We start from the raw sequence: 23453 nt of genomic DNA on the forward strand, positions 1-23453 counted from the left end.
ATAAACTTCCCACCATTCTTCAACGTATTTCCTCATTTCTGAAACCAGTTTTTGTCACTTCTCCGTTCACTTTCCTCATGTTTCCTCAGGGATTCTCGTCAGTTATTTCCTTCTACTAAACGTCTCAATTTGTTTCAAGACCAAAAATGAAAATAAAGGGCGAAAGTGAACCTCACACCTGAAGTTCCGAAAAAAACAACTTGAACCGAAGGATTTCGGGGAGAGAGAAATAGGGATGATAGTAAAGAGAGGGTGATGAAATAGCAACGATCACAGCACGTAGACAAATCAATAGAATTCAATTAATTACAACAAAACCAACGAATGACAGATGAATTTGTAATAAGAATGTAGATCTAAACAAGACAAGAGAAGGAGTGCCCAAGATCAAGAACTCTAGATGTAATTGTACTGATGTATGGAACACAAACCTCACTTTTGATATAAGAGCACGAAAGTTATTTACAACGAGTAACGCATTTTGACGTCACCAAAGGCAATCCCTCTATGTAACTAAAAGAACTGTATTTTTAGTAACCTGAATAAAAAAAAATAAGTGCCTTGACTTAGCCAAGGTTTCTCAGGATTCTGCAGTCGCCAAGAAAAGGAATGGAATGGTTGGAAGGGGGTTAAGGGGTTCTTTGAACTAAAGTCTCTCGGGGGTGAGGGTGACGGGTGAAGGTATTAACACAGGAATCTCCAATGACCTCCTCTACACCTCGAAAATACCTTCGTAATGGAGAGAAGGGGGAGGTGTAGGGGGGGGGGGGGGGGAGTGGGGGGGGGGGGTGGGGGGGGGGGGGAGGGGGTGAAAGGAGAGAGATGCCAACAGGCTGAGTTGGATTTCGAGTGGGTTGCATAAGGTGGTAAAATGTGGTCAGTTGGGAACTGCAGTTTTCCTCGGTCCTTGGTCCAACTTTTTTTTTCTATTTCACATGAAATCATCATTCTCTTTGTTTTAAAGGCCATTTTTATCACATCAAGCCATTTCTGGAGAATATTTCAGTGCCATAGAAATGTTTTCTGCGCTGCTCTAAGTTCATCACTAATCGTTTTTTTCTGAAAGCTTCAATAACTTCAATTCGCACAGATTTACGGGCAATTAATAAAAAATATAGGGCTTTACATTTTCTACATGAAGCAGTGCCACCTAATAGGGAGTGACTTTAGAGAAAACACGTGGTCATTTGTTAATAATAATAAAAAAAAAAAAAAAAAAAAAAAAAAAAAGAAGAAGAAGAAGTCCATTTTATGCACTAGGACATAAGGCTCATCGCCACCTCAACAAGCCCTTAGACATATTGGGCCATGCATCCCTATCTTGCAAACACTACCAGCTTGCTGGCTGCTAAGCTACTTTCGTTCCCATACATCTTTCACTCCATCCATCCATCCAACTCTTGATAAGCAGTCTTCTCCTTATCCTTTCATGATTTCCGAATAATGACCACTTTTCCCCAACAGGACTCTTTCTCTCCACTCTCACCAGGCCACCTCGGAAAACCTGAAACGTTCTGTCAAGTGCCAACTGCGCTAACCTTTTCATCACTTCCACTTACAGCCATTGGAACTTGTCACTTCAGGGAACAGCGTCAGAGTTGTTGTACTCGGCCGTTATTATCGTGAAAGTAACTTGAAAGTCTGAACCACCACAAGCAAATACAATACAGCAGCACAACCGGTGAAGCCATCAAACTTTCACAGTCCCCAAACATTACATAAACCAAACCAGCTCTCCGTCACCAGGCGACAGAAGAGAACTTTCTTCCATTCAGTCTTTTTGAGAACTACACTTTCCTTTAATTTGGTGGCGTCAAAACTTTTAATGAACATCGCAACATGGTTAACTTTGTGATGCAGATCAACTTCCTATGGAAACTACTCAAAACGAGGCTTCACAAAGTGTCCATCCTCACAAATGAAACTCCTCACGCATAGTATAAAATATGCATGGAAACTGATGATGATCTCTGCATACATCAACTGTGGCGAGCCTACCGGATGCTTAGTTAAAACCTGTTACCCTTGTCATTACATTCCAGAGAGAGAGAGAGAGAGAGAGAGAGAGAGAGAGAGAGAGAGAGAGAGAGAGAGGATACTTTCAGTGGGCAAATACCTTTCTGGCTGGCAGGTCGACCTCTTACGCCACCAATACGCACGTATAAACGAACCCACGCACCTCTGTAAACAGGTCATTTGCTACCCACTTACGACATGTCTATATATTATCCCTTTTACAATAGCCTCATCCAGTCCCGACGATTCCCACATCCCAACCTCATCATCCCACTAGTCAGGGAAAGATGACTGGTCATGTGGATCCGCTTGGGTGGATCCGCTTGGGTTTGCTGTAATTCAGTGGCAAAGTTGTCATAGTACAACACGCCAACTCCCAATTCAAAACTACTCATTCACAAGGGAAAGGAAAGGAAGAAAAGGGCTTCGACTAATGCAAGTTAGAAATGGCAATTCCAATCAGAAATTCTGTCGAGTCACGGCTCACCGAGACATAAAAGAGAGACCCAGTGCTGGGGATGAAGGAAGGGGAGGGGAGGGGAGGGGAGAGGAGGGAGGGTGAGAAAATGAAAGGGCAACAGCAGCAACAATGGCCGTTCGACCTACGTCATCTAAATCCATCGACATTTGTCGACGCGACGTACTGGAAGATTAACGACGCACAGACTGCTGTTCCCTTTGTTATCCTCTCGACATCACAGATGCGGTCCACTCCAACCTATCCAGGAATGAGAGTTGACTGATCACGTCCTTTGTTTGGGAGACAAACTGCTCTGCGTCAAATTCTGGGGAGCATTCCGTAAGTCTACACAAGACGTAAATGAGCATACTTCAGCTGAGCATGCCAACAATCTACTATTTCGAAATGCGGAGATTCTTGACTGCCATTCCCCTCACGGTCTGATGAAAGCGATCAGTACAACATTAATGACACTTTAAGAACTACAGCTTTCTACTGATCCCAAGCTATGTAAAGCTATTCTGTGAATGATTGCATAACGCAGTTAAAGGCACAATAAGCACAAGTTCACTGTGCACTTCCTAAATATAAGTAGCGGATATTCAGTTAAACACAAACAAACCAGAATAATCTCCAAAAGTTGACTCAAGACAACTTCTCAATGAACAGGAGCGAGTCGTTCAGTAACGTTCTTCTATGAGCATTGTTTTGCAAGAAAGTCTATTTGGTCACCTTGGCACCTATTCAGTGCCAATGACGCAAGAACATTCCCACGAGCTTCTAGAGAAACCTCGTCACTTCCACAAATAGTCAGATACTAAAAGGCAGAGGTAAGAAACTCAGAAGTGTTTTGGTGCGACTTATAAACGGTGCTAACGCCTGACCTTTTTGTAATTCATGAAAGGAGTTAATCAAGTTATAGCCAGTGTTGGCGTCAAGTGTCGACAGCGGCTGATCATTGCTTCAGATATCATCTTAGTTTTGGTTAGTCCCCGAAAGATCCTACTGAATGAAAATGAAAGGCCATCCTCAAAACGTAATGGTCTCATTAATGTGACCTTTGGCGCTTCCGATATTTAGGTCACTCGTTCCGAGTTTGGATTTTGTCGGCGATTCTCCAAACGAGGAACTTCCGCACGGATCATCACGGACTTCCATTCCAATGACGAACGCTCGCATTTACATCAAGTCCTCCTAGGGAAAAGAACAACAACAACTACACTCGACGAATGTTGACGATACGGGAAAAATACTGAGTGAGCACAGCCAGACTTTCTTTGCTTGCGAAACCCTTTGCTATCGTCAGCTCACAATGGCCCCACAGCTGCACGCTGGAGCTACATTCTGCTTCTGCTGTTGCTGCAGCTGCTGCTGCTGTCTGTGATTATCCGCAAATTCGAAGGAGCATCACACGAAGCCCCATTTGTCTTCTTGACCGACATCCTTGATCCTCCTCATGAAATCACGATCATGCCCACATGGAGGTAATGCCATTCGGGAGTTTAGCACATGATCGATCTGTATCTTCATTGACTTCACCAGAGAGAGAGAGAGAGAGAGAGAGAGAGAGAGAGAGAGAGAGAGAGAGAGAGAGAGAGAGAGGTTCTAATCAGCATAACTATATTCATGTGAAAAGGTGAAGCTCTTAGTAATCCCGATAAAAACGAGTCATTTCGGATTAATTCCAATCGCATTTTTATAGATAACACTGTCGTCTTTGCGTCAAAGAATTAAATTCTTACAAGGTAGTCATCAATATAATTTGCCTTAGCGTTTTTATTCCCTTTCGCCTAAAAGGAGAAGAGACAAACATGTGATTAAGTCAAAAGCTTCCAGGGTCAAGAAGGGACGGTCCCTCTGACAATATTTCACTTCGAAGATTACACGAGAGAAGAGGAGAGAGAGAGTGAGAGAGAGAGAGAGAGAGAGAGAGAGAGAGAGAGAGAGAATGTCTATTTATATGTATATCTGATGACTGGACAGCAACAAACCCTTTGTATTAGCCGCACTGCAATGCAGGTTTTCCGTCTTTTGGAATCTGCAACACTGCTATCACTTTGTGTACCATGTTCATCCGGAATTTGCGTATTTGGTTAGACAGACAGATAGCTAGACATATAATATATATATATATATATATATATAATATATATATATATATATATATATATATGTGTGTGTTGTGTGTGTGTGTGTGTGTGTGTGTGTACATACACACGTGTATATATAATTTGGCAAACATGAGAATGAATCGCGACTCACGCAAATTCATCTTAATCTGACCACAAATTCAACGTAGATTGATAAGATGTGCTGATGACCCAAGTTAGTCGTTTCACTGTCTGCGAATATCAAATTTCCTGAGTGGTCAAACAGTTACGAAGATGTCAATAGAAAAATATTGGCTATATAAATAATACAACATTATAAATTCCCGCAACTGAGCCTTGAGCAACGACAGTTATTTCCACAATTGCAATGATGTCATCTCCTGGCCAAAAAACATTCTCCTCCGAAGTGCTTAGAATGGCGAGGTCAACAACGGCAAAATGGGCAATGCCATGCACACCTGCCGCTTACTGCTGCTGCTTCTACTACCACCACCACTACCAACTATCCCATCGGGGGAGTTACCTAGTATCTACCAGCCTACCTACCTAGCCTCGTCTCCGTGCCGGGTGAAGTCACCACCGCCAGATAGAAGGCTCGTGTTGCAACAGTCCAGTGGTCCCCCCTTACCGACTTGTGCCCCCGAGGGCAGGGATCATACGACACTGCTCGGATGCAGTTAGCTCCCTAACGGATTCACTTTGAGTCCAGACAAGATCATTCTGCAGATATATCATTTTCTTCTGTGGATGCCAGAAAGCGAAGCGAACTTGAGGTATGGTATAGGTCAAGTCGAGCTGGGTCTTTTACATGCAAATTGGTTGGGTGCGGAGGCGTCACACGAAACGTCCGCTAGAGAATTTTCGTCGAGAAGCTTGGCAGGAAAGTTGCTAGGCCTAAACCCCGATACTACATCTGCGCGACGAGGCTGAGATCGGATAACAACGGCCTGTGCCACATCATCTTAACCAACGACAACTATCACCAAGTTGACGTTGAATATGGATAAACCTGAGTATTTGGTTGTGGGGGGAAAAGGGTGATCCGAGAAGACTGGGCAATATTCAAAGCCTAGTGGTTAATGGGTCTTCACTGACTGTAAGGAGCTCTGTCAAAGATTTGGGTGTCATGCCGGATCACAATCTTTCATTCAGTATGCAAATTAACAGTTACGAAGACTGCTGGGTACCATCGCTTTGACTCTAAGGAAAGACATAAACGAGTCGTTCATGAGAATGCTAATTCAGAGCTATGTTATTAGTAGACTTAATCACTGCAATTCAATTTATTATGGACTTAGTAGTTATCAACTGAGGAAAATGCAAAGTATTATTAAGAGCTAGAATGATTAAAGGCATATTTCCCCGAGACAGAATAATGCCTGTTCTTAAGGAATGACATTAGCCGCCCATTAAACGAGGATCGAGTTTAAATTATGTGTTGCGTTTCAAGCATTGCAGTAAGAGACGTCTGTATACGTCAACCAATTACTGCGTCACTTTCACACGGTTTCAGTTGTAACCGAGACTTAACACCGCACAACGAAGATTGGAAGAACCGAGATTTAAGTTACAGACTAGTTTTCGAACCTTTGAGATCGCTACGCTTAGACTGTTCAATAGGCTGCCTCATGAGATCAGATCGTTGGACAACATTGCTTCATTCAAGAGGAGACTGAAGACTTACTTGTTCAACCTCTGCTACACTACTGATGATAATATTTTTGAGACAATTTTGAACTCTAGTGCGGTTTAACGTTCTGGGGAGTCCTACACAGCGTCCATATGGGGCGGGTAGGGCCTTGGAATGTCCTTCAACAATAAACAACAATAAATGTTTCGTCGACGAAGAAAAACGTACTATGTGCAAAACTTTTTTTAAAACCTCCCATTTCTCGGTAACCTTCATGAAATATACACCACTTTTTCCCGAAAAGTCAACATCAAGAGCTAAAGGTCGCGCAAGAAATTGCTTCTCAAATTTCGGAAGCTATTTACCTTTCCATCTGGGTACAAAATGATAGGCAGAGCACACGCACACACACACACACATCGAACGCGCGCGCGAACACACAATGACGTCATGACTCCATCGATGACGTCATCCTCCCGGGAGAAAACCCTGTGCCAATTTTACCAGGCTGGTGGCAAATCCTGGCAAATATCAAAGGTCGGTTCAAATGTCAACGATTCACGAAGTACGCGGCATGCAGGATTTTTGTTTTTAATTATTCTTTCTGAACCATAAACGGAGAACATTAACTTCTCCTTTTAAGGGAAGTTCTCCTCGTCCACTTGAAATGAGCTACAACTCCGCTAGGAGTCGAACCAATGGGAATGGGATGGGGGAGGGGGAGGGGGAATATACGTAACAAGTAAAGAAGCCAAAGCATATCACGTCTCTGGCAGTCCTGACGACACTGAATAATGACGGCATGGGAATTTCCATCTCTATGATTTAAGGGGTCCGGAATCCGACCTCATCCGGAATAGGCGAAAATAGATTTGCTGACGAGAGAGAGAGAGAGAGAGAGAGAGAGAGAGAGAGAGAGAGAGAGAGAGAGAGAGAGAGAGAGAGAGAGAGAGACTATCCCTGGGTTTGCCTTCCCTAAAAGGAAACAAAATTCAGTGGCCGTTCCAGTTTAGTAACACCGTTATCAATCAGTAACGCAGCATCGTTACTTCTACAAAACACAAAACTGACACTACACTAAAACCAAAGAAAAACTAGACTTCATCCAACAACCTCGTTCAATCACAAACCTCATTACAAGATCGTGTGAAACATTTCCTAGCGAGAACCTCTGGGACATCAAAGGTTTCGAGTAAATGACTGACTTCTGAGAATGGTTGCTTCCCCTGGCAGTTAGTTCCTCTTTTACGAATGCTACTATTCAAGAAATCTATTTACTTAATTAAGCTAATGAATATAACTACAAGACTAATTTATCTTTAAGAATTTACATTTATTCCAGCACTAAAAGGGCTTCACAAATACGTATACTATATATATATATATATATATATATATATATATATATATATATATATATATATATATATATATATAAAAGCGAGCCCATAAAAAAGCCTTTTATTAGATGGAATTATGTTGTAACAACATTTTTACCGTTCAAATATATATATATATACACATATATATATATATATATATATATATATATATATATTATATATATATATATATATATATATATATATATACTATATATATATATATATAATATACATATATATACATATATATATATAATATATATATATATTATACATAGGTACATACATGTATAATGCATAAATTTTACGCCTCTTAACGCTGGCTCCATCTGGGCTATTTCGAATCTAGTGACTTCTCTCATAAGGCATATGGCATTACCTGTAACAACAGACAAGGTTGGTTTCGTAATACAACAATTTCCTGGTTTTTCTTCGGTACAAATAAGTCCTTGCGAACCTCCCTTTGTGGCACGATCGCCGGCTTTCACAAACAAACACACACACACACACACACACCCCTTTCGCTCTCGGAATTTCCTTCCAAGATGCAACCACCTGCTCACTAACGCACTCACTACCAATCACCCGTTAGAATTCGGATGGTTTTTATTTTCATTTTTTCACCTCCAAGCCATTTCCTCTTTCAAGGTTCATTTGTCATTAAGACAGGTCTTTTTAAAAGGTGACACTACTCAGAAATTATAGAGAAGTGAAGCCGCTTTCATAAGTCGTGGATGACTAAATCTAAAGATTTTCTACATTTTTGAAATCAAATTATAGTGATGATTTCATCAATAATCCCATAATCTAATTCCCAATTGGTATTTGCAGAAAAATAAACATATGTACCATAATTATTAGACTTACACACACACGGCCGACCTGTCATAACTGACAACAATACACAAAACTTTCTTAAAAAAATAACTGTACCAGTCATTAACCTCACACACATGGGACAGCTGACTGAACTGACAATAACATACAAATACTTTTGTACCACACGACCTTATATGACCATCCAAACAAACCTTCATGGCGCCCAATTTCCACGTAAACCCTATTATAGGATACAGACGACGACAAGCAGTCGCATAGACGCAAAGGGGGTCCCCACTATGCTCGGACGCACACAACAAAGATGACACTTCTAAGAAGTTGCCTTCACTACGTCTTAACCGAAGAGGCTGCTGAAGGTAGCAACACCCTGCATCACGACCATGCCCAGGAACTGCCATCATACCAACAACACGTTTGTCCTTCTTACTGCGTTAAAGAACGGAGCCGAAGGAACTTTCCATAATTAGGAAAATTCCACCACGAACTGGGAGATACGAGACGACATCCAAACCTCCTTCCCTCCCTTCGTCACCATAACACCCCACCCAAAGGCGTAAACCTACCTCTCTCCAGTCTTTCCTTAAAATAGTGTCTATATACAAAGCTCGCAATATGCTGGCCCCCCTCTCTCTCTCTCTCAACCCTTCCCCACCCTGCTTATTGCCTGGAGTCGATTCATTCACCTTGAAACCAAATTAATGACTGCCAACTCCGCACTTAGTATAGGCCCAAGCTCTGGTGGCGGTCATGACACACGCTAGCTTTTGATGGGGGAGTGTGGGGTGTGGGGTGTTAGGAGTGGTGTGGAGTGGGGAAGAGAGAGGGGGGGGGGGGTGAGGGGGGGTGTGTGCGCTGCCTTCCACGTCAACCAGGCCTCTACCGCAGACGAGCAGCCACAACGAAGCTAAGTGCACACATGCGAAGCTTTTCTTTACATTGCGCAGACGCTTTACAGCGCTTTTAAATTCCCGACCGAAAGTAAACAACGACGCCCTTGTAAGTATATCTTTCCCGAGGTCCTATGACATCCATTTTCTAAATGTAAGAGCAACAAAAGCCTTTCCGAATCACATGAATTTCCAACTCGCCATCTAACCTTTAAGCAAAACAAAGGAAAAGTTACGACATTAGACGCTCTTGATAAGATGGACCCCTTGAGCTGATAAGTCACTTGTTGACGAGCGTAATCTCCACGTAACTGTCAACATAAAAAAATTTAAGCTGGTTGCATAAACAAACTTTCGTGATTACTAAAAACAATTTTCTATTTAGGGACGTGACGAGATCATCCAGATTCACACAAGTGTAGATTAGAGAGCAAAATGAAAATAAGGTATTTATAAAATCCGTTACATTTGGTAAAAAATTATTTTTTTTTAAAAATACATGTTTTAGGACGTTAATATCTAATACCTTTATTGACGATTATATGTTGGATTTCCCTCAAAATAAAATTCGTCAATAAAACAAAAACAGAAATAACTCAGTAACTAACCGAATTATTATTGCATAAAGTATCAGAAAAAAAAATGACCGTATGCATTGAAAAAAAAAACGGCTTATTCAGTCTACACCTGTTAATCGTTAAATGCCCGGTAAGGATGACACCGTTCGCCATTTGGAAAGAGGATGAGCTGAACCCAACAGAAGTTGTGCAATCATGTGATTGCAGCAATGCTGAAGTAACCTTAAAATCCCCTCAACAACAACTTGATCCCCCCCCTTCCCCAACCCCTCACCACGCTCCTCCTCTTATAGTTTCGCAACGCTGATAAGCTTTATCTAAAAGCTTTATCCATCCGCTGTCGAAGAAAAAAAAAATGCTTTACCAAGCAGGAAAATCATGAATAACTTTCGATTGAATAGACTTTCGAAACAGTGCATATTAATGCTCATATCATCGGCCATGATTAAAATCTAATACATAATAAATTGGTTTTCAGATAAAAAGGGGTCAACGATTATAAATGGAGTAAATTCATAATATATATGAATATTATATATAGAGAGAGAGATTTTATGTACATATAATATACCGTACATTTCATATATATATTATTTATATATATATATATCATATATAAATTTATATATATATATATATATGAGAGAGAGAGGAGAGAGAGCGAGAGAGAGTGAGAGAGAGAGAAGAGAGGGAGTAGAAGAGGAAGAGAGAGAGGGGCTGGCACTGGCACTGCACTGCATAGCCGATAACGCTATCATCATGACCTTCTGGCCTGACGTCACCATCGTCATCTCCAGTACAGTTTATGAAGTCTCTCCAACGTAAACATTAATATTCAAGGCGGCAAGACTGTCACCCCCATAAAGTAAATATACAATAAAGAAACTATACATGAAAATCATATTTACTTCAAGGCGGACAATCATAATCAGAACTAGATACGCCCTGCCTAGCACAACGAATTGGTGAAATGCCATTTTTTTTTCAAATTAATGAAAGCAATGTTCAGTTCATTAAACGGAATAAATTACTGCCAATTTCAATTCATTACATTATATAAAGCTTTTGAAAATCTCTCTCGATAAGAGTGAACAAATGTGAAGAAATTATTCTTGAGGTCTTAAAATTTTAGTTGAACGACTGGAAATCTACCTAGTACGTTTGAAATTCTGCATGTTATGCGTTTGAAATACTGTAGATTACAAGTGTGAAATCCTGTACATTATACGATTTAAATTCTGTATATCAAAAGTTTGAAATGCTGTATATCAAACGTTTTAACTTTTGTATACTTATACGCTGAAAATTCTGTATAATAATATACGTTAGAAATTCTGTACATTATCGCCAGCAAGGCTCGTTCGCATTCTTCACACCAAGGAATGCAAACAATTCTTCCCATCACCAAAAAGGTCTCGAGAAAAGGAAGAGTGATAAAATTGGAGCAACAGTTTTCCCTTAAAGGTCATACTACTCTTCTCCTGAGGGGGGGGGGGGGGGGGGGGTGAGAGCAGAACGCACAGCTGCATTAAAAGCAAGCAAACAAGACACAATGCAAAGGCAAAAAGAACGTCTTTTGAAATCATGACTACTCAGAGAAAGGCTTCAGTAGACTATTCATGTTGAAATGACCTTTTGTGTCTATCATTTCGGAAAGCAAAAGACTTTAGAACAAAGGCAAACCTCAGAAAATATCTTATGAGAGACAGTTTCTGATTCATTGCGTATTTAGACACCTAGGCTTTATAAGGAAGCGACGCAGATATTCTCTCTCCACAGTATTGGTACAGAGAGAGAGAGAGAGAGAGAGAGAGAGAGAGACGATGAACGACGGAGAGGAAGAGAAGAACTAAGGAAGAGGAGAAGAGAGAATTATATTCGTGTGAATCATTATTAAGATTCCACTCGTCCTCCAGACATCAGTTTATAATTCTGTAAATTCTGTGAGCGCACTTATTGCTTTGTAGGCCCACCAGAAATAAACTCCCATCATTAGACAATGCTAAGATATTTGCATAAAAAAGGGTGGGGCGATTGTGGAATGTATTAACGGTTCTTCATTTAAACAAAATATACGGGAATGAACAGTAAAGGTTCGCTTCGTCTGAGCAGCACAAAGAGAAAACCACAACAAAACTGGCAATGAATCAATTGCCAAATGTCATGACGTCAGAAGAATTTGACCATGACGTCAGTGACATCATCAATCCATTGCCACGGTACTTGATTCATTTGGGATTAGTACATGATTCCAAAAATAGACACATTCGCAGCGCATGCTCAAGTCATCTTCGCTTGTGTTTAACAAGCAAACGAACGAAACCTGCCAGACTGCACGCATCTCCGTTAAGGTAAGGCGACTAAGACCACGACGTGACGAAGTGTGCGTTCTCTTCGGCAACGCCGTTCGCCGCCGCTTCCCCCCCCTCCTCCTTCCCTAAAACCAAAGCCTAGCCCTGGAGGCCAGATAACAGGTGGGTGTGGCCTCAGGTCGAAGGACACGCTAAGGACACTCAATTTGGCCCAAAGGGAATGTTATTTTAAGGATGGAGTTTTTTTGTACAGTTTAGATGGTTTCAAGGTTTCTCTCTCCACACCGGTGGACAAAAAAAACGCAACAGACTAGACTGCGACTCAGGATGAGAGATTCAAGCTGGGCCAACCCATATCACTTCCCCAATTTAAACCTAATATCATCATCCGTGTCTCCCTTCACCCTAACCTCACCCATGCAACCAGCCATCTTGTTTCTGAGCATCCGCTCCGCAGCAGCAGCAGCAGCAGCTGACGCCATCAGTCCAGTATGGGCATGTAGGGGCATTTTCGGGAAGCCTTCGCCTCTCTTTTATATATATAGTCTGTGAAATTGTCCGGCGTAACCGCAGACGTCTGGTGACCCACATGGTGTCCTATGACGGTCCAGACCCTTTTCCTTCCTTGACGTTGTTATGTAAGCAGATGGTTGGCGGCATAAGCAGCGACCTTGGTCAAGGAGTGCAGCTGAAGGGTGATTGTACAAATGCTAAAGCTTTGGCGTTGGGAATTGAAGGAATGGCGGAGGAGCTTCGGGAGGGATGATGGAGGGTGGTGGGAGGAGGAGGAGGAGAGGGGGGGAGGGGCAGCTGTGGTTGTTCGTTCATAGATCTGTCTTGGTATGAGGGAGCGGCAGAGGAGGCAAGGCAGGCAGGGCGCAACCATCGTCAACTTAGTAACTAACATCGCCGTCAAACAATGACCTCGGCATCTTCTCTCTCGCTTTCCTCCACTCCACAAACGCACACATTCATTCCCAGACGCAACCAAACAAACAGACAGGAGACTTCTCATCCTCTGCGGCCACAAACGAGATGGTCACGATGTGAGGAGCATCAGCAGCAGAAGAAGAAAGAGCACCAGACTGACTTACCTTTCTGGATCCGTGAAGACGAATTTCCGTAGTTTGAGGTCCCTGAGCACAAGGCCGGCGTCGTGGCAGGCGGCCACGGTCACAGCCACCTTGGTGAATAACCTCTGGGCTTCCACCTCCCGCAGCCGACGCCTCACTCGGACGTAGGAATGGAGGTCCCCGTGGTGGGCGGCATACACCACCCACGCCCTCCGTCTGCACCCCGACACGACCATCTCTATGGGGGAACGTACGCCATCACACCCACCCATTAGGGCGTGGTGAGCTACCAGTTCATGGGCTGCTCTGCCATCTAGGGGCTGGAAGAGAGGGAGATAAAGGGAGCTGTTAAAATCAAGTGGAAGGAATGATTCAAAAATACAAGTCTGAGTTTCGTTGGAATTAAAATGACGATTCCCATAAATGTACTCTACTGCCAGATTCTTTGAATTTCAAGCACAACTCGACGTGAGAGGATACAAACACTAACTAATATAGGCAACAAGCTCAAAATCATCCTAAGACTTAGTTCCAAAGTGAGAATTATTACCATTATTATGATTTTCATTAAACCTACCACCATTGCTGTTACTGATATTATTATGGGTGACTTACTACTGAAATGAGAATTAAATCTGGCTTTTTCCCATTTTAAGTCTTCGCTAAGACATCAAATGGTGGCTTGTGAACTCACTATGTCAAATTATGATGAAACGAATCTGATACAGATAACATGTGATAATTCGGTGAGATAACACACCGTCCGCATGCATAGCGTGTGATGAGATAATCGAGTTCGATTGTTCACAATAGGATATATATATATATATATACATATATATATATATATATATACCATATATATATATATATATATATATATATAGATATATTATATTAAAATATATATATATTAATATATATATATATTTCTCTCTCTCTCTCTCCTGTCTGTTTCAAGATCCAAGTTGGCGAAACATGAAGCCATTCAAAATGAAGAGCGGACTGTTGTTCAAGGCTGCCCAGCAACAATGAGGGTATCGGATATACGCCATGAGTCTAGACTGCCATCTCATCTCTAACTGAAGCTTAACGAAATCATTATGTATTGTTATTGTTACGACACAGTGATAGAATTTACTTTAAAAAGCTACATCACTGGATCTGAATTAGTAATGGGGAATAACTAGACTGCAATAATTGGCCAGACATCGTGCAAAATATTTCTGTATTGAATTATGGTTTGCCAAGTCTACTGAGGAGTTGCATCTTTTGAGCGAGTGTAAGTATAGGCTAATTGATGCAACCATATACAGATCATCCATAAACATTTCGAAATGAGAACTGATTATCTACTCAACACTGAAGAAAATAACAACAATTACAATATTATTAATGATAATAATAAAAAGATTTCTTTGTACAGCCAGACTGTGATGGCTCAATGACTGATGGCTGGTGCTGCTGTAACTCCAATAAATGCTGGAAGGTTTGACATGAAACACCGTGACGGTCAGGTTACAGAACGGTCTTGGTCAACATTGGCTGAACTGATGGCTTCGCTGCTCGCCTAAGCTCTCACCAACAGGAGACACTACAGTGCACTTACAATTTTAACATGTTGACCATGTTATCCTTGAAAACAGAAAGGGTATGCTACAGTGCTCACATGTAAATATGGAAATAACGTCGTTTACTGACTCCGATAATTTGATGGAACCCAGGAAAAAATTAAACAAGTGACTCAGGGGAAGTTATGGACTAGCATGAGTGACTGCCCGTTATGTAAGGACACTAATGGACACACATGATTACGACTTATCATGACCTCAGTGAGTAATGGAGAGCTATTTCTCAACATGGTTTTTTTTTATGGCACTGCTATGTAACAATAACTGAGTGTTCAAAGGTGGGTCTAAATATTAATTCATTGTTGGAGTCTGCAAGCATATGCTTGCAACTGTTCTTTGTACTTGCTTATTTTACTTAACTAAATAATTTATGTTTTGCAGATTTCACTTACTACATTTTTATCCACGTTAAGATTATTTAACTACTTGTTCAGTCAGTAATAAAATAAGTGTAAAAAAAGTTTCAATAATTATTCTTTTGTATAAAGTTATATATTTTTCAATTCATGCACGAAGATTATTTAGTTTTCCACCTCTTCACGCATGAAAGAAGAATCTATTGCTCAAGAGCATTTTGACAAAGGCTTCTTTTGTAACTACTTTGCTGTTATGCCCGCACTAATAATGGGAATTATTCTACTATATAATATTGTAGCAGAACTGCTATAACACCCATGCACTAATGTATTGTACAGTTTATTTATGCCTCGTCTCACACTTGACGCGGGCGGCCAGATTATTTTGAGGAGCAAAATTCAAAAAATGCTTTTAGTTTTAACAACACGAACACCCAGACACCATGAGGCTATCATTCTGTTTTTCGTGTTGACGAGATACCACCTCCCAGTACTCCCATACCCTCCATGCCTACCCCTCACATGGTGAAGGTGACGTTTATCTGGGACTAAAGGTCCCTGGAGTTTCGAAACGCCAACATAGTATTATCATACGAGATGGGATGGGGAAGCCGGGGGGGGGAATGAGGCCCCTGGTAACCAGTTGTTCTCACGATAGTGCTAAGTGGTTTAAAAAAGGCACTGCTTCCAAATAGGTACATGCACGTATTGCGGAAGCTGCAATCTGAAGTCATTCAACTGTAAGCCAGTTAAACAAGCGATAGATCAAATACAAAGTGAACCCAAGTTTATCTTTTGAATTTTGTGGGATAACTTAATGCAATATAGATCTAAAATACTGTCTTACACCTCGCCACACTATGCAAACAAGCGCCACAGATGTTTCCACGTTCTAAATACAATTGAACATGAAAAGTTGGGTCATATGTAACATTTTAAAAATTACGGAATACGGATATACTTTTGAACTTGACAACCGCCCCCCCCCCCCTCCCCACAATCTAAAAATGTTTAAAGGTTATCAACGTCACTGAACGCAGTCTGTATCGAGGGAACTCCCACAAGAAGCGAAGGAACTGCAACGACCCTAAATTCTTTTCGGTCATTGGCGGAACATAACTGAATCCCTCGACAGGGCGATAACCAACAAAGAGCTGTAATGGCGGTTAAATTTCCGGGTTTTTGTCTTCTGCAGCTCCGACAAAGTCAATACTCTTGTCATGCGAATATATAACTGTAAGTCTATTACCTGTGTCACCTCCCTGTAATTTTACAGTAGGTTCATCTGTAGCAGGAAGCCATCTACCGAAGCCACTTTCATTTCAAGCAGCTGTGTAAAATAAAAATAAAATAAAAAAATAAAATAATCTTCATACCAGAACTATCATCCTCTTGCCCTGACAACCGTCACCCACCCACCCACCTACCTACCCTTCATCCTCCCTGAGCAGAACTTTGGCTGATTATACGGCTTCTGGGAAACGGCCGGGCCAAAGCTGCCTTGCTCATGCAACAGAGCTTTTGACAACAAAATTATATCACTGCAACAGTAACTTCCTGGAACCCCCGTCGGATTAACACCTACCATTCTCGTATGATGACAGTCAACGCTAAGTGTGAGCGCTTGCCAGCTCCTCGATCTGTGATATAATATGATTAAACAAGTCCTGGAATAATGAGTAGGCCTAAGGTCACTATCATCACTGTTAACAACTGTGGTCACTGCGAGCGTTATAATTTTGATAATGAAGAAAGAATGAGAGATAGAGAGAGACGGGGGGGGGGGGGGGGGGGGGGGGGGATTTTCCGAGTAATACTTTACTTAAACTGTTGGGTAAAGTAACTTGGTTCTTGCAGTGTGTATTATGAAACTCGCTATTATCGATTATTGTTCATAGGACAACCTTGCGATTTCTTTTGAAACTAAATAATCCCTTTGAGGTACAATTCACATTTTCTTTCACGTTAACTAGAAATTTTAAGTGCTGAAATGACATCATCATCTACACAAATGAAATTATTATAATACATACAAAGTTCTGATCCCACCCTCTAAAATATATCAATATTAACATATACTGTTAAATATATCGATAAACATACATTAAATATCTTTATAAACCACTAACTAGAATTCGAACTTGATTTCTTCAATCTAAAATTGCCACAGTGCAAGCGGAGTACACTGCAAGTTGGAGGTGCCATTCGCAAAATGGTAATCACTCTCTGGTTCATATTCATATACCCCCCATCTCTCTCTCTCTCTCTCTCTGTGACACCAACTTACCTTCACCAGTAAATTCTGCCTTGTGTGGATGTGTGTGGCGTGGCACGCGGAATGGTCTAGAGGTCGAGTCAAGAGATATTTGCCTGCCACTAACGTTGGCACTGGGGGGAATGTAGGGACAGAGCTTGGGGAGGTCGTGGGGGATAATGCTCCACCATTGGTAGCGCCACATGCTCCGGTCGCCGCCGTCGCCGTCGCCGCCGCCGCTGCCGCCACCGCTGCTGCTGCCGCTGTCGCCCCTCCTCGCACCACCATGGGCGCTACCAAGGGGCTGACATCCTCCTTGGGCGTAGTGTGGGAAGAGTTTGTTTCCTCGTTCGGGCACAGATCGGGCACCGTCTTGTGCCTCGAGTCGAAAGGTTCCAAGCGAGGTCCATGACGGAAACCTACCACACCATGACGCATGTTTTCCTGAATTTCATTCATTTTAACTTAATTTTTTATCTTTGTTATTTCACTTACTCACTTTTCACAATTCACTTTCAAATATCACAATTTACAACTCCTCTTACGCTCGTACTTCACTGCTTTATTTCTTTGTAATCCAGCACGGCAAATCTCAACCTGATTGAAGAAGGAAAATGAAAAAAATAATCATTAAAAAAAATACTCTAATATTCTTCGTGCACATTACTCTTATCCCAACAGGAAATGTTGGTAAAAAAAAGTTGTAAAACAAGATAAACCAAAATATTGTTCATTAAAGCAAACATTCAGTGCCCTAAGTAAAGATAGAATAAGGTACTTATACTGTTCATAAACTACTATTACAAACTATGACCTTTACTACTCTTTCTACAGCAAATGATAGGGATAATAGTCAAATGATGGCATATGAGACGTTACATACAAATGGAAAACAAATTAAACAGTTCTTTCAACTAGTAAAATTAAAATTTTGTTGGATTCAGCCGCAATAATATCGAAGGATATTTATTCCAAGCTTTTCTACGAAATGATACTGCGTGAATGTAGCGAAGGCCCATGAAGGAAGGACCTTCATTAAACAGGAATGCATAACGACCGTTCAGACAGATCAGGTGAGCCACCAACATACCCAGCAATTTACCGGGAACGCTGGCTCTGCATGCAATTCCTCTTATCGGAATCAAGGTACAGAAACAGAAGGAATGTCCTTCGAATTACGTGGTATACGAACGAGTAAGTACGTCGTGAGAAGGGACGAAAAATTACAAATACCATGTAATGTGAGGTTAGGACTTGGTGACAAGACACAAATATGAGCTGTATTTATCTACATACTGAACCCCAATGCTTTATAAATCTTTGACTGTAAAACCATAACATTTTCCGAAAATGACCAGATAATGGAATTACAGAATGTCTGTCTTGCAGTGACATTAAAAACAAAAATAGTTCGTGATATGTCCATTTTGTGTCTGGACTTGTCCTTGAGTATACCAAACAATGGCAGGTCAAGAAGCAATTTCAACATAACCAGTATGCAACAGACAAAGTCCGCACAGTAGTAATAAACATCGGGGCAAACCAAAGTGTCAATTGACCACTCCCTCAAGAAGGTATGACATCTTACTCGTAGCTCAATCTGGAACTTGGGAAGGAGAGAGAAAAGTCGAGTTAATTTACTGGGTAGAGCAACCATGTCGGTTACAAGAGCCCTGCTGCTGGGTAGTGGTATGGTCACGCAGCCCAGGAATGCACACAGCAAATAAGCGAGTATCAACACACTTGACATGAGCCACAGACAGGGAATGTGAGCAAGGGTGGAGGGGGAGGGCGTATATTTACGGGTAGGTAGGGAGCTGTTGAAATGGGGGTTTGGGAGTTGGATGTGAGGGGTTACACGGTGCAACCTGCATCGCCCCTGTCCACCTGTTTTACAGAACAAAACACTCAACAATGTACTCGAGGTTACCTTTCAATGGTTTCCATACATCCCCCACGGAGAGCTATAAAGAGCACAGTCTCGCAAAAGCCAAGATTTCTGGGGTACTCAACTGTGATAGCTTAGAGAGAGCATTACACCTGTCCAACCTTCTTCCTCCTCGTTCTTATCAACGATGTTGCACGACGTTTCGCTGCAATCTTCTGACGCTTACCTATTGCTTAACATGACTGAAGGTAATTTGACCCATAGATAAATTTATTACTTGGGCTCTTTATCAATCAACATCTTTTGGAAACTAACCCCCTTACTCTTCAAACAGACACACTGGGTGTCGCAGGAGCCAAATATAAACAGCTTATGTTAGAAACATACTTCTATGTAATTATCGTACATCACAGAGAGCTGGGAATCTGGGATGTGCTCATTCATTAGGCAACTGTCAAGTGTTGCCTACGCTCAACGTGAGTTTATTTAATTCTATGTTTCGTTTCACGTTATGTAAAAACAAATAAATCCCATCACAACGAATAACACTAGATCAGAATGAACGAAGAACAACTTAGGGAAACGATATAAATAGAAAGAAAATTATTCGGGAAAGATACTATAGTTGCCAACTCGACCAAGGTATAAGCAATATTTACAAAACCTTTGCTGCAATGCATTCTCTGATATTGTAAATACAACCGCGAAAATACACAATAATAACCTATGTTAGTTTTATATACATATCTCAAAATTAAATTATATTTCCAAAAAAAAAACTTATAATGAATAAAAAATACGGTCAACATACGTCTGACAAACAAATGCATCACCTCGCCATTAACGCAAACGGTTTCAAAAGTGCCGTTTGCGACACTATGAGAAAAGACCTTGTGAAACATACACGGTTAAAACATCAAGTTCGGAGAGAGAGAGAGAGAGGAGGAGAGAGAGAGAGAGAGAGAGAGAGAGAGAGAGAGCGTATAAGTTCTCTTAAGTCAATTTGAAGGAATATTCTTGTGTAAGGATTTGTTAAAAATTGCTGATGATGGTAATATTGTGTTTTGGTTTCAAAACACACACACAAACAAACATACATACATACACACACGCATATATGTATGTATATATATATGTATATTTAATGTATATATATATATATGATATATATATATATATATATATACGATATTATAATTTCATATGCTGTGATAGGAATCCCTATCCAGCAAGAATTGTGATTAACGTTCATCTTGATTATGCCTTTCCAATTACCCAAACTTTTTCACTTCATCTAAAAGCTCAAAATACGGCTGAACTACCTACCGTAAAAGAAACCACCTATAAACAGCCCTCACGCAACACACTTACGTTGTAAAACCCATTCAACTGGAATAATCTTTAAGAACTGCCACACTATCAATATTAACCAAAATTGTATACACATACACAAGCATTTTTCAACAAATCACTTTTCATTACGACAAACATTACAAAACCACGAATACAGTTTTTAAATGTCCAACAGTTCTAGCCATATATTATCATCTCGAGCTTTCTTTCTCTTTCCTTTATGACGAACACTCCCGGTCAATTAATCAATAAAGCCGGCAGGCCATTTTAGGCCTATCTAGTAGAGAGGTACATCCAAAGTAAAACTTACTTAGCCTATTGTGAGGATATATTACTTCTGAGTAATGCATCTATACTCATACACCTTGAGTGGAAAAGGAGATACACTATTGTCTTGAAATGATCCGTATTTTAGGTAAAAATCTTGAGGTATTTAGTCACTGTCGTTTCTTGGCGAATATTCTTTAACAAGGCGTTGAGAAACAGTCACTGACAACTAACGCTCTCGCGACACGGACGTACCAGCGTTCACAGCCATGGCTCAAGCAGCACTGAAGCCACGGTACGAGAACGCCGCCATTATAAGCGGGGGCCTTGGCTTCCACACAAATATACCGTCCACACTCGCACGGCGCATAATCACGCTAACTCCAGCAGGTCTTTTTAGAAAATGTTTACCGCTGTAAATCTCTGTGGCCTTAAACTTCCATTTCCATAGGAGAGGTCACCGGCACTTCGTTTGAAAAGGTTTTAAATAATATGTTATCCGTAGGCACTAGTTGCAGGCGCGCAGCAGCATTAATGGGAAGGGTCACGTCTCATCACATTCACAAGGGACTTAAGTTATCGTACACAAGTTTTCCTTGTGTGTCTGCCGTAGCGGCTGGCGGTACTCAACATCATTTTGCTTGGAGAGCAAGCGCTTGGTTTTGCAGTGATTATGTATACATAAAATATGCCGCCTTTTTTTAAAGCATGGTTACAGATGTTATTTACGCAATCATTTTAACACTATTGCGGCTATATATTTTTATACTGCTGATATTTACACTTCTTTTAAAAGGGGACCGTCCAATTCTATCATAGCATTGGTCAATGCCACGTGTATACCATACCTACTGTTACTTGTTGACCGTTTATCCAGATCCCGCACCACTTCCATAGCGCTCGTAGGACCCCGATTATCAAATTAACTGCTTATTCATCGGATGTATTTAATCACGCTGCAAATTCCACATTCACTATTTGATCTTCCATATCATAGCAGCCCTACAAAATTTAAACCATCTGTAACTAGCCTTGTAGTACCATGTCGATTTATTGGTTGTATAAACTGCAGTAGATCTCTCAAATACCAAGGAGAGCACAACTTGATTGGTCAGAACACATAACTTGAATGTTATTCTGGCCTTCAGCGGGAGCCAGTGCAAATCGATTGAGACACGGGTAATCCTGTCCCGTGGTGCAACACCCGTTGTTAGTCTAGCAGCTCTATTCATAATTTTCTGTAGATTCTGTTCTAGTTGTTGAATAGAGAATGCAAGTTCCGCGCAGAAAATTTCCATTGCCATTATCCACCTCCTAACCGTACACGGAATGTTCATTAGCGTCACGTCAAACTATATATACCACCCAAACGACCGCATTTTTGTCATTCATCACAATTTTCCATACATATTAACACTTGCTCACCAAAGCAATCTCTCGGAGCCATCCTATTTCGTCTACCAACTCGGATCAATATGTACTGCTTCAGTTTCTTTAAACCTGAAATGAATATCGCCATCAGACATACAAGTGAAATAGGCAACTTGGACCTAGAACAAATTGTAAGCCAGGTGAGAGAGCATTTGAACAGTGCGCCCCAAGACCATATAACAAAATATCGCCTGAAGCGAAGATCATACAAGAGAGCAAATTTAAAAAAAGAACTAAAGGTTCTCCTATTCTTCAGGAGCTACGATGCTGATGAGAAAACACTAAAAGGCAGTTGTTAAAATAATAAGAAGCAACTTATTTGGAAAACGTACAAGGGCCCGCCAGAGGGAATCTTCCCTGTGGGGGGTTGTACATAAAACCAAACAAAAGAAACAAAACACTGATCTCGGAACTTTTGACTTCCATGTATTCATATATATATATATATATATATATATATATATATATATAATATTATATATATATATATATATATATATATAATATATATATATACATATACATAATATATATATATATATAGCTTATATATACATACAATAATATATATATATATATATATATATATATATATATATATATATATATATATATATATATATATATATATATAATCGCCGCACGTTACTTCCATAATGGAGAGTTGTTTAGCAGTCCATTTATATATGCCAAGTAAATCAACAACTATTTTTCTACCAACTTGGTATATTTGCATTTGGTGATACCGTTTGCTATGCAAACTCTCTGGAAATTGTACAGAGGCCGACAATCTCGAATAAGTCATCAGACCTACGATTCACAGACACCCACTCGTATGGGAACCTAAAAATAAAAAATATGCTTGCTGAACATTCTCAGATTATTACTATAATAAATGGTTAGAGGTGTAAGTTAAAATTGATCAAAATACGAGAAGCTCTGAAAGAATCCCTACAAGTTATCGTTTCTGTTTTCTTAAGT

General features: G+C 40.6%; 1 protein-coding gene across 2 annotated transcripts in view; it reads right to left on the reverse strand.

Moving 5' to 3' along the window:
• LOC135221960 (tribbles homolog 2-like) overlaps nucleotides 1-21488 on the reverse strand; it is a 79286-nt gene extending 57798 nt beyond the window's left edge. The window contains exons 1-3 of one of the 2 annotated variants that reach the window (XM_064260016.1): nucleotides 21085-21488; nucleotides 17567-18130; nucleotides 13314-13612 (exon numbers count right to left, since the gene is read on the reverse strand). In XM_064260016.1, the coding sequence (XP_064116086.1) occupies nucleotides 13314-13612; nucleotides 17567-17992 (725 nt within the window). In that variant the 5' untranslated portion in view covers nucleotides 17993-18130; nucleotides 21085-21488. Of the gene's footprint in view, nucleotides 1-13313; nucleotides 13613-17566; nucleotides 18131-19463; nucleotides 19482-21084 lie in introns of those variants that run through there. The other variant, XM_064260017.1, reaches the window with a different exon arrangement.
• Between the last annotated feature and the right edge of the window lie 1965 nt (nucleotides 21489-23453).

This window comes from Macrobrachium nipponense, chromosome 3, assembly GCF_015104395.2.
Source record: "Macrobrachium nipponense isolate FS-2020 chromosome 3, ASM1510439v2, whole genome shotgun sequence".
NCBI lineage: Eukaryota > Metazoa > Arthropoda > Malacostraca > Decapoda > Palaemonidae > Macrobrachium > Macrobrachium nipponense.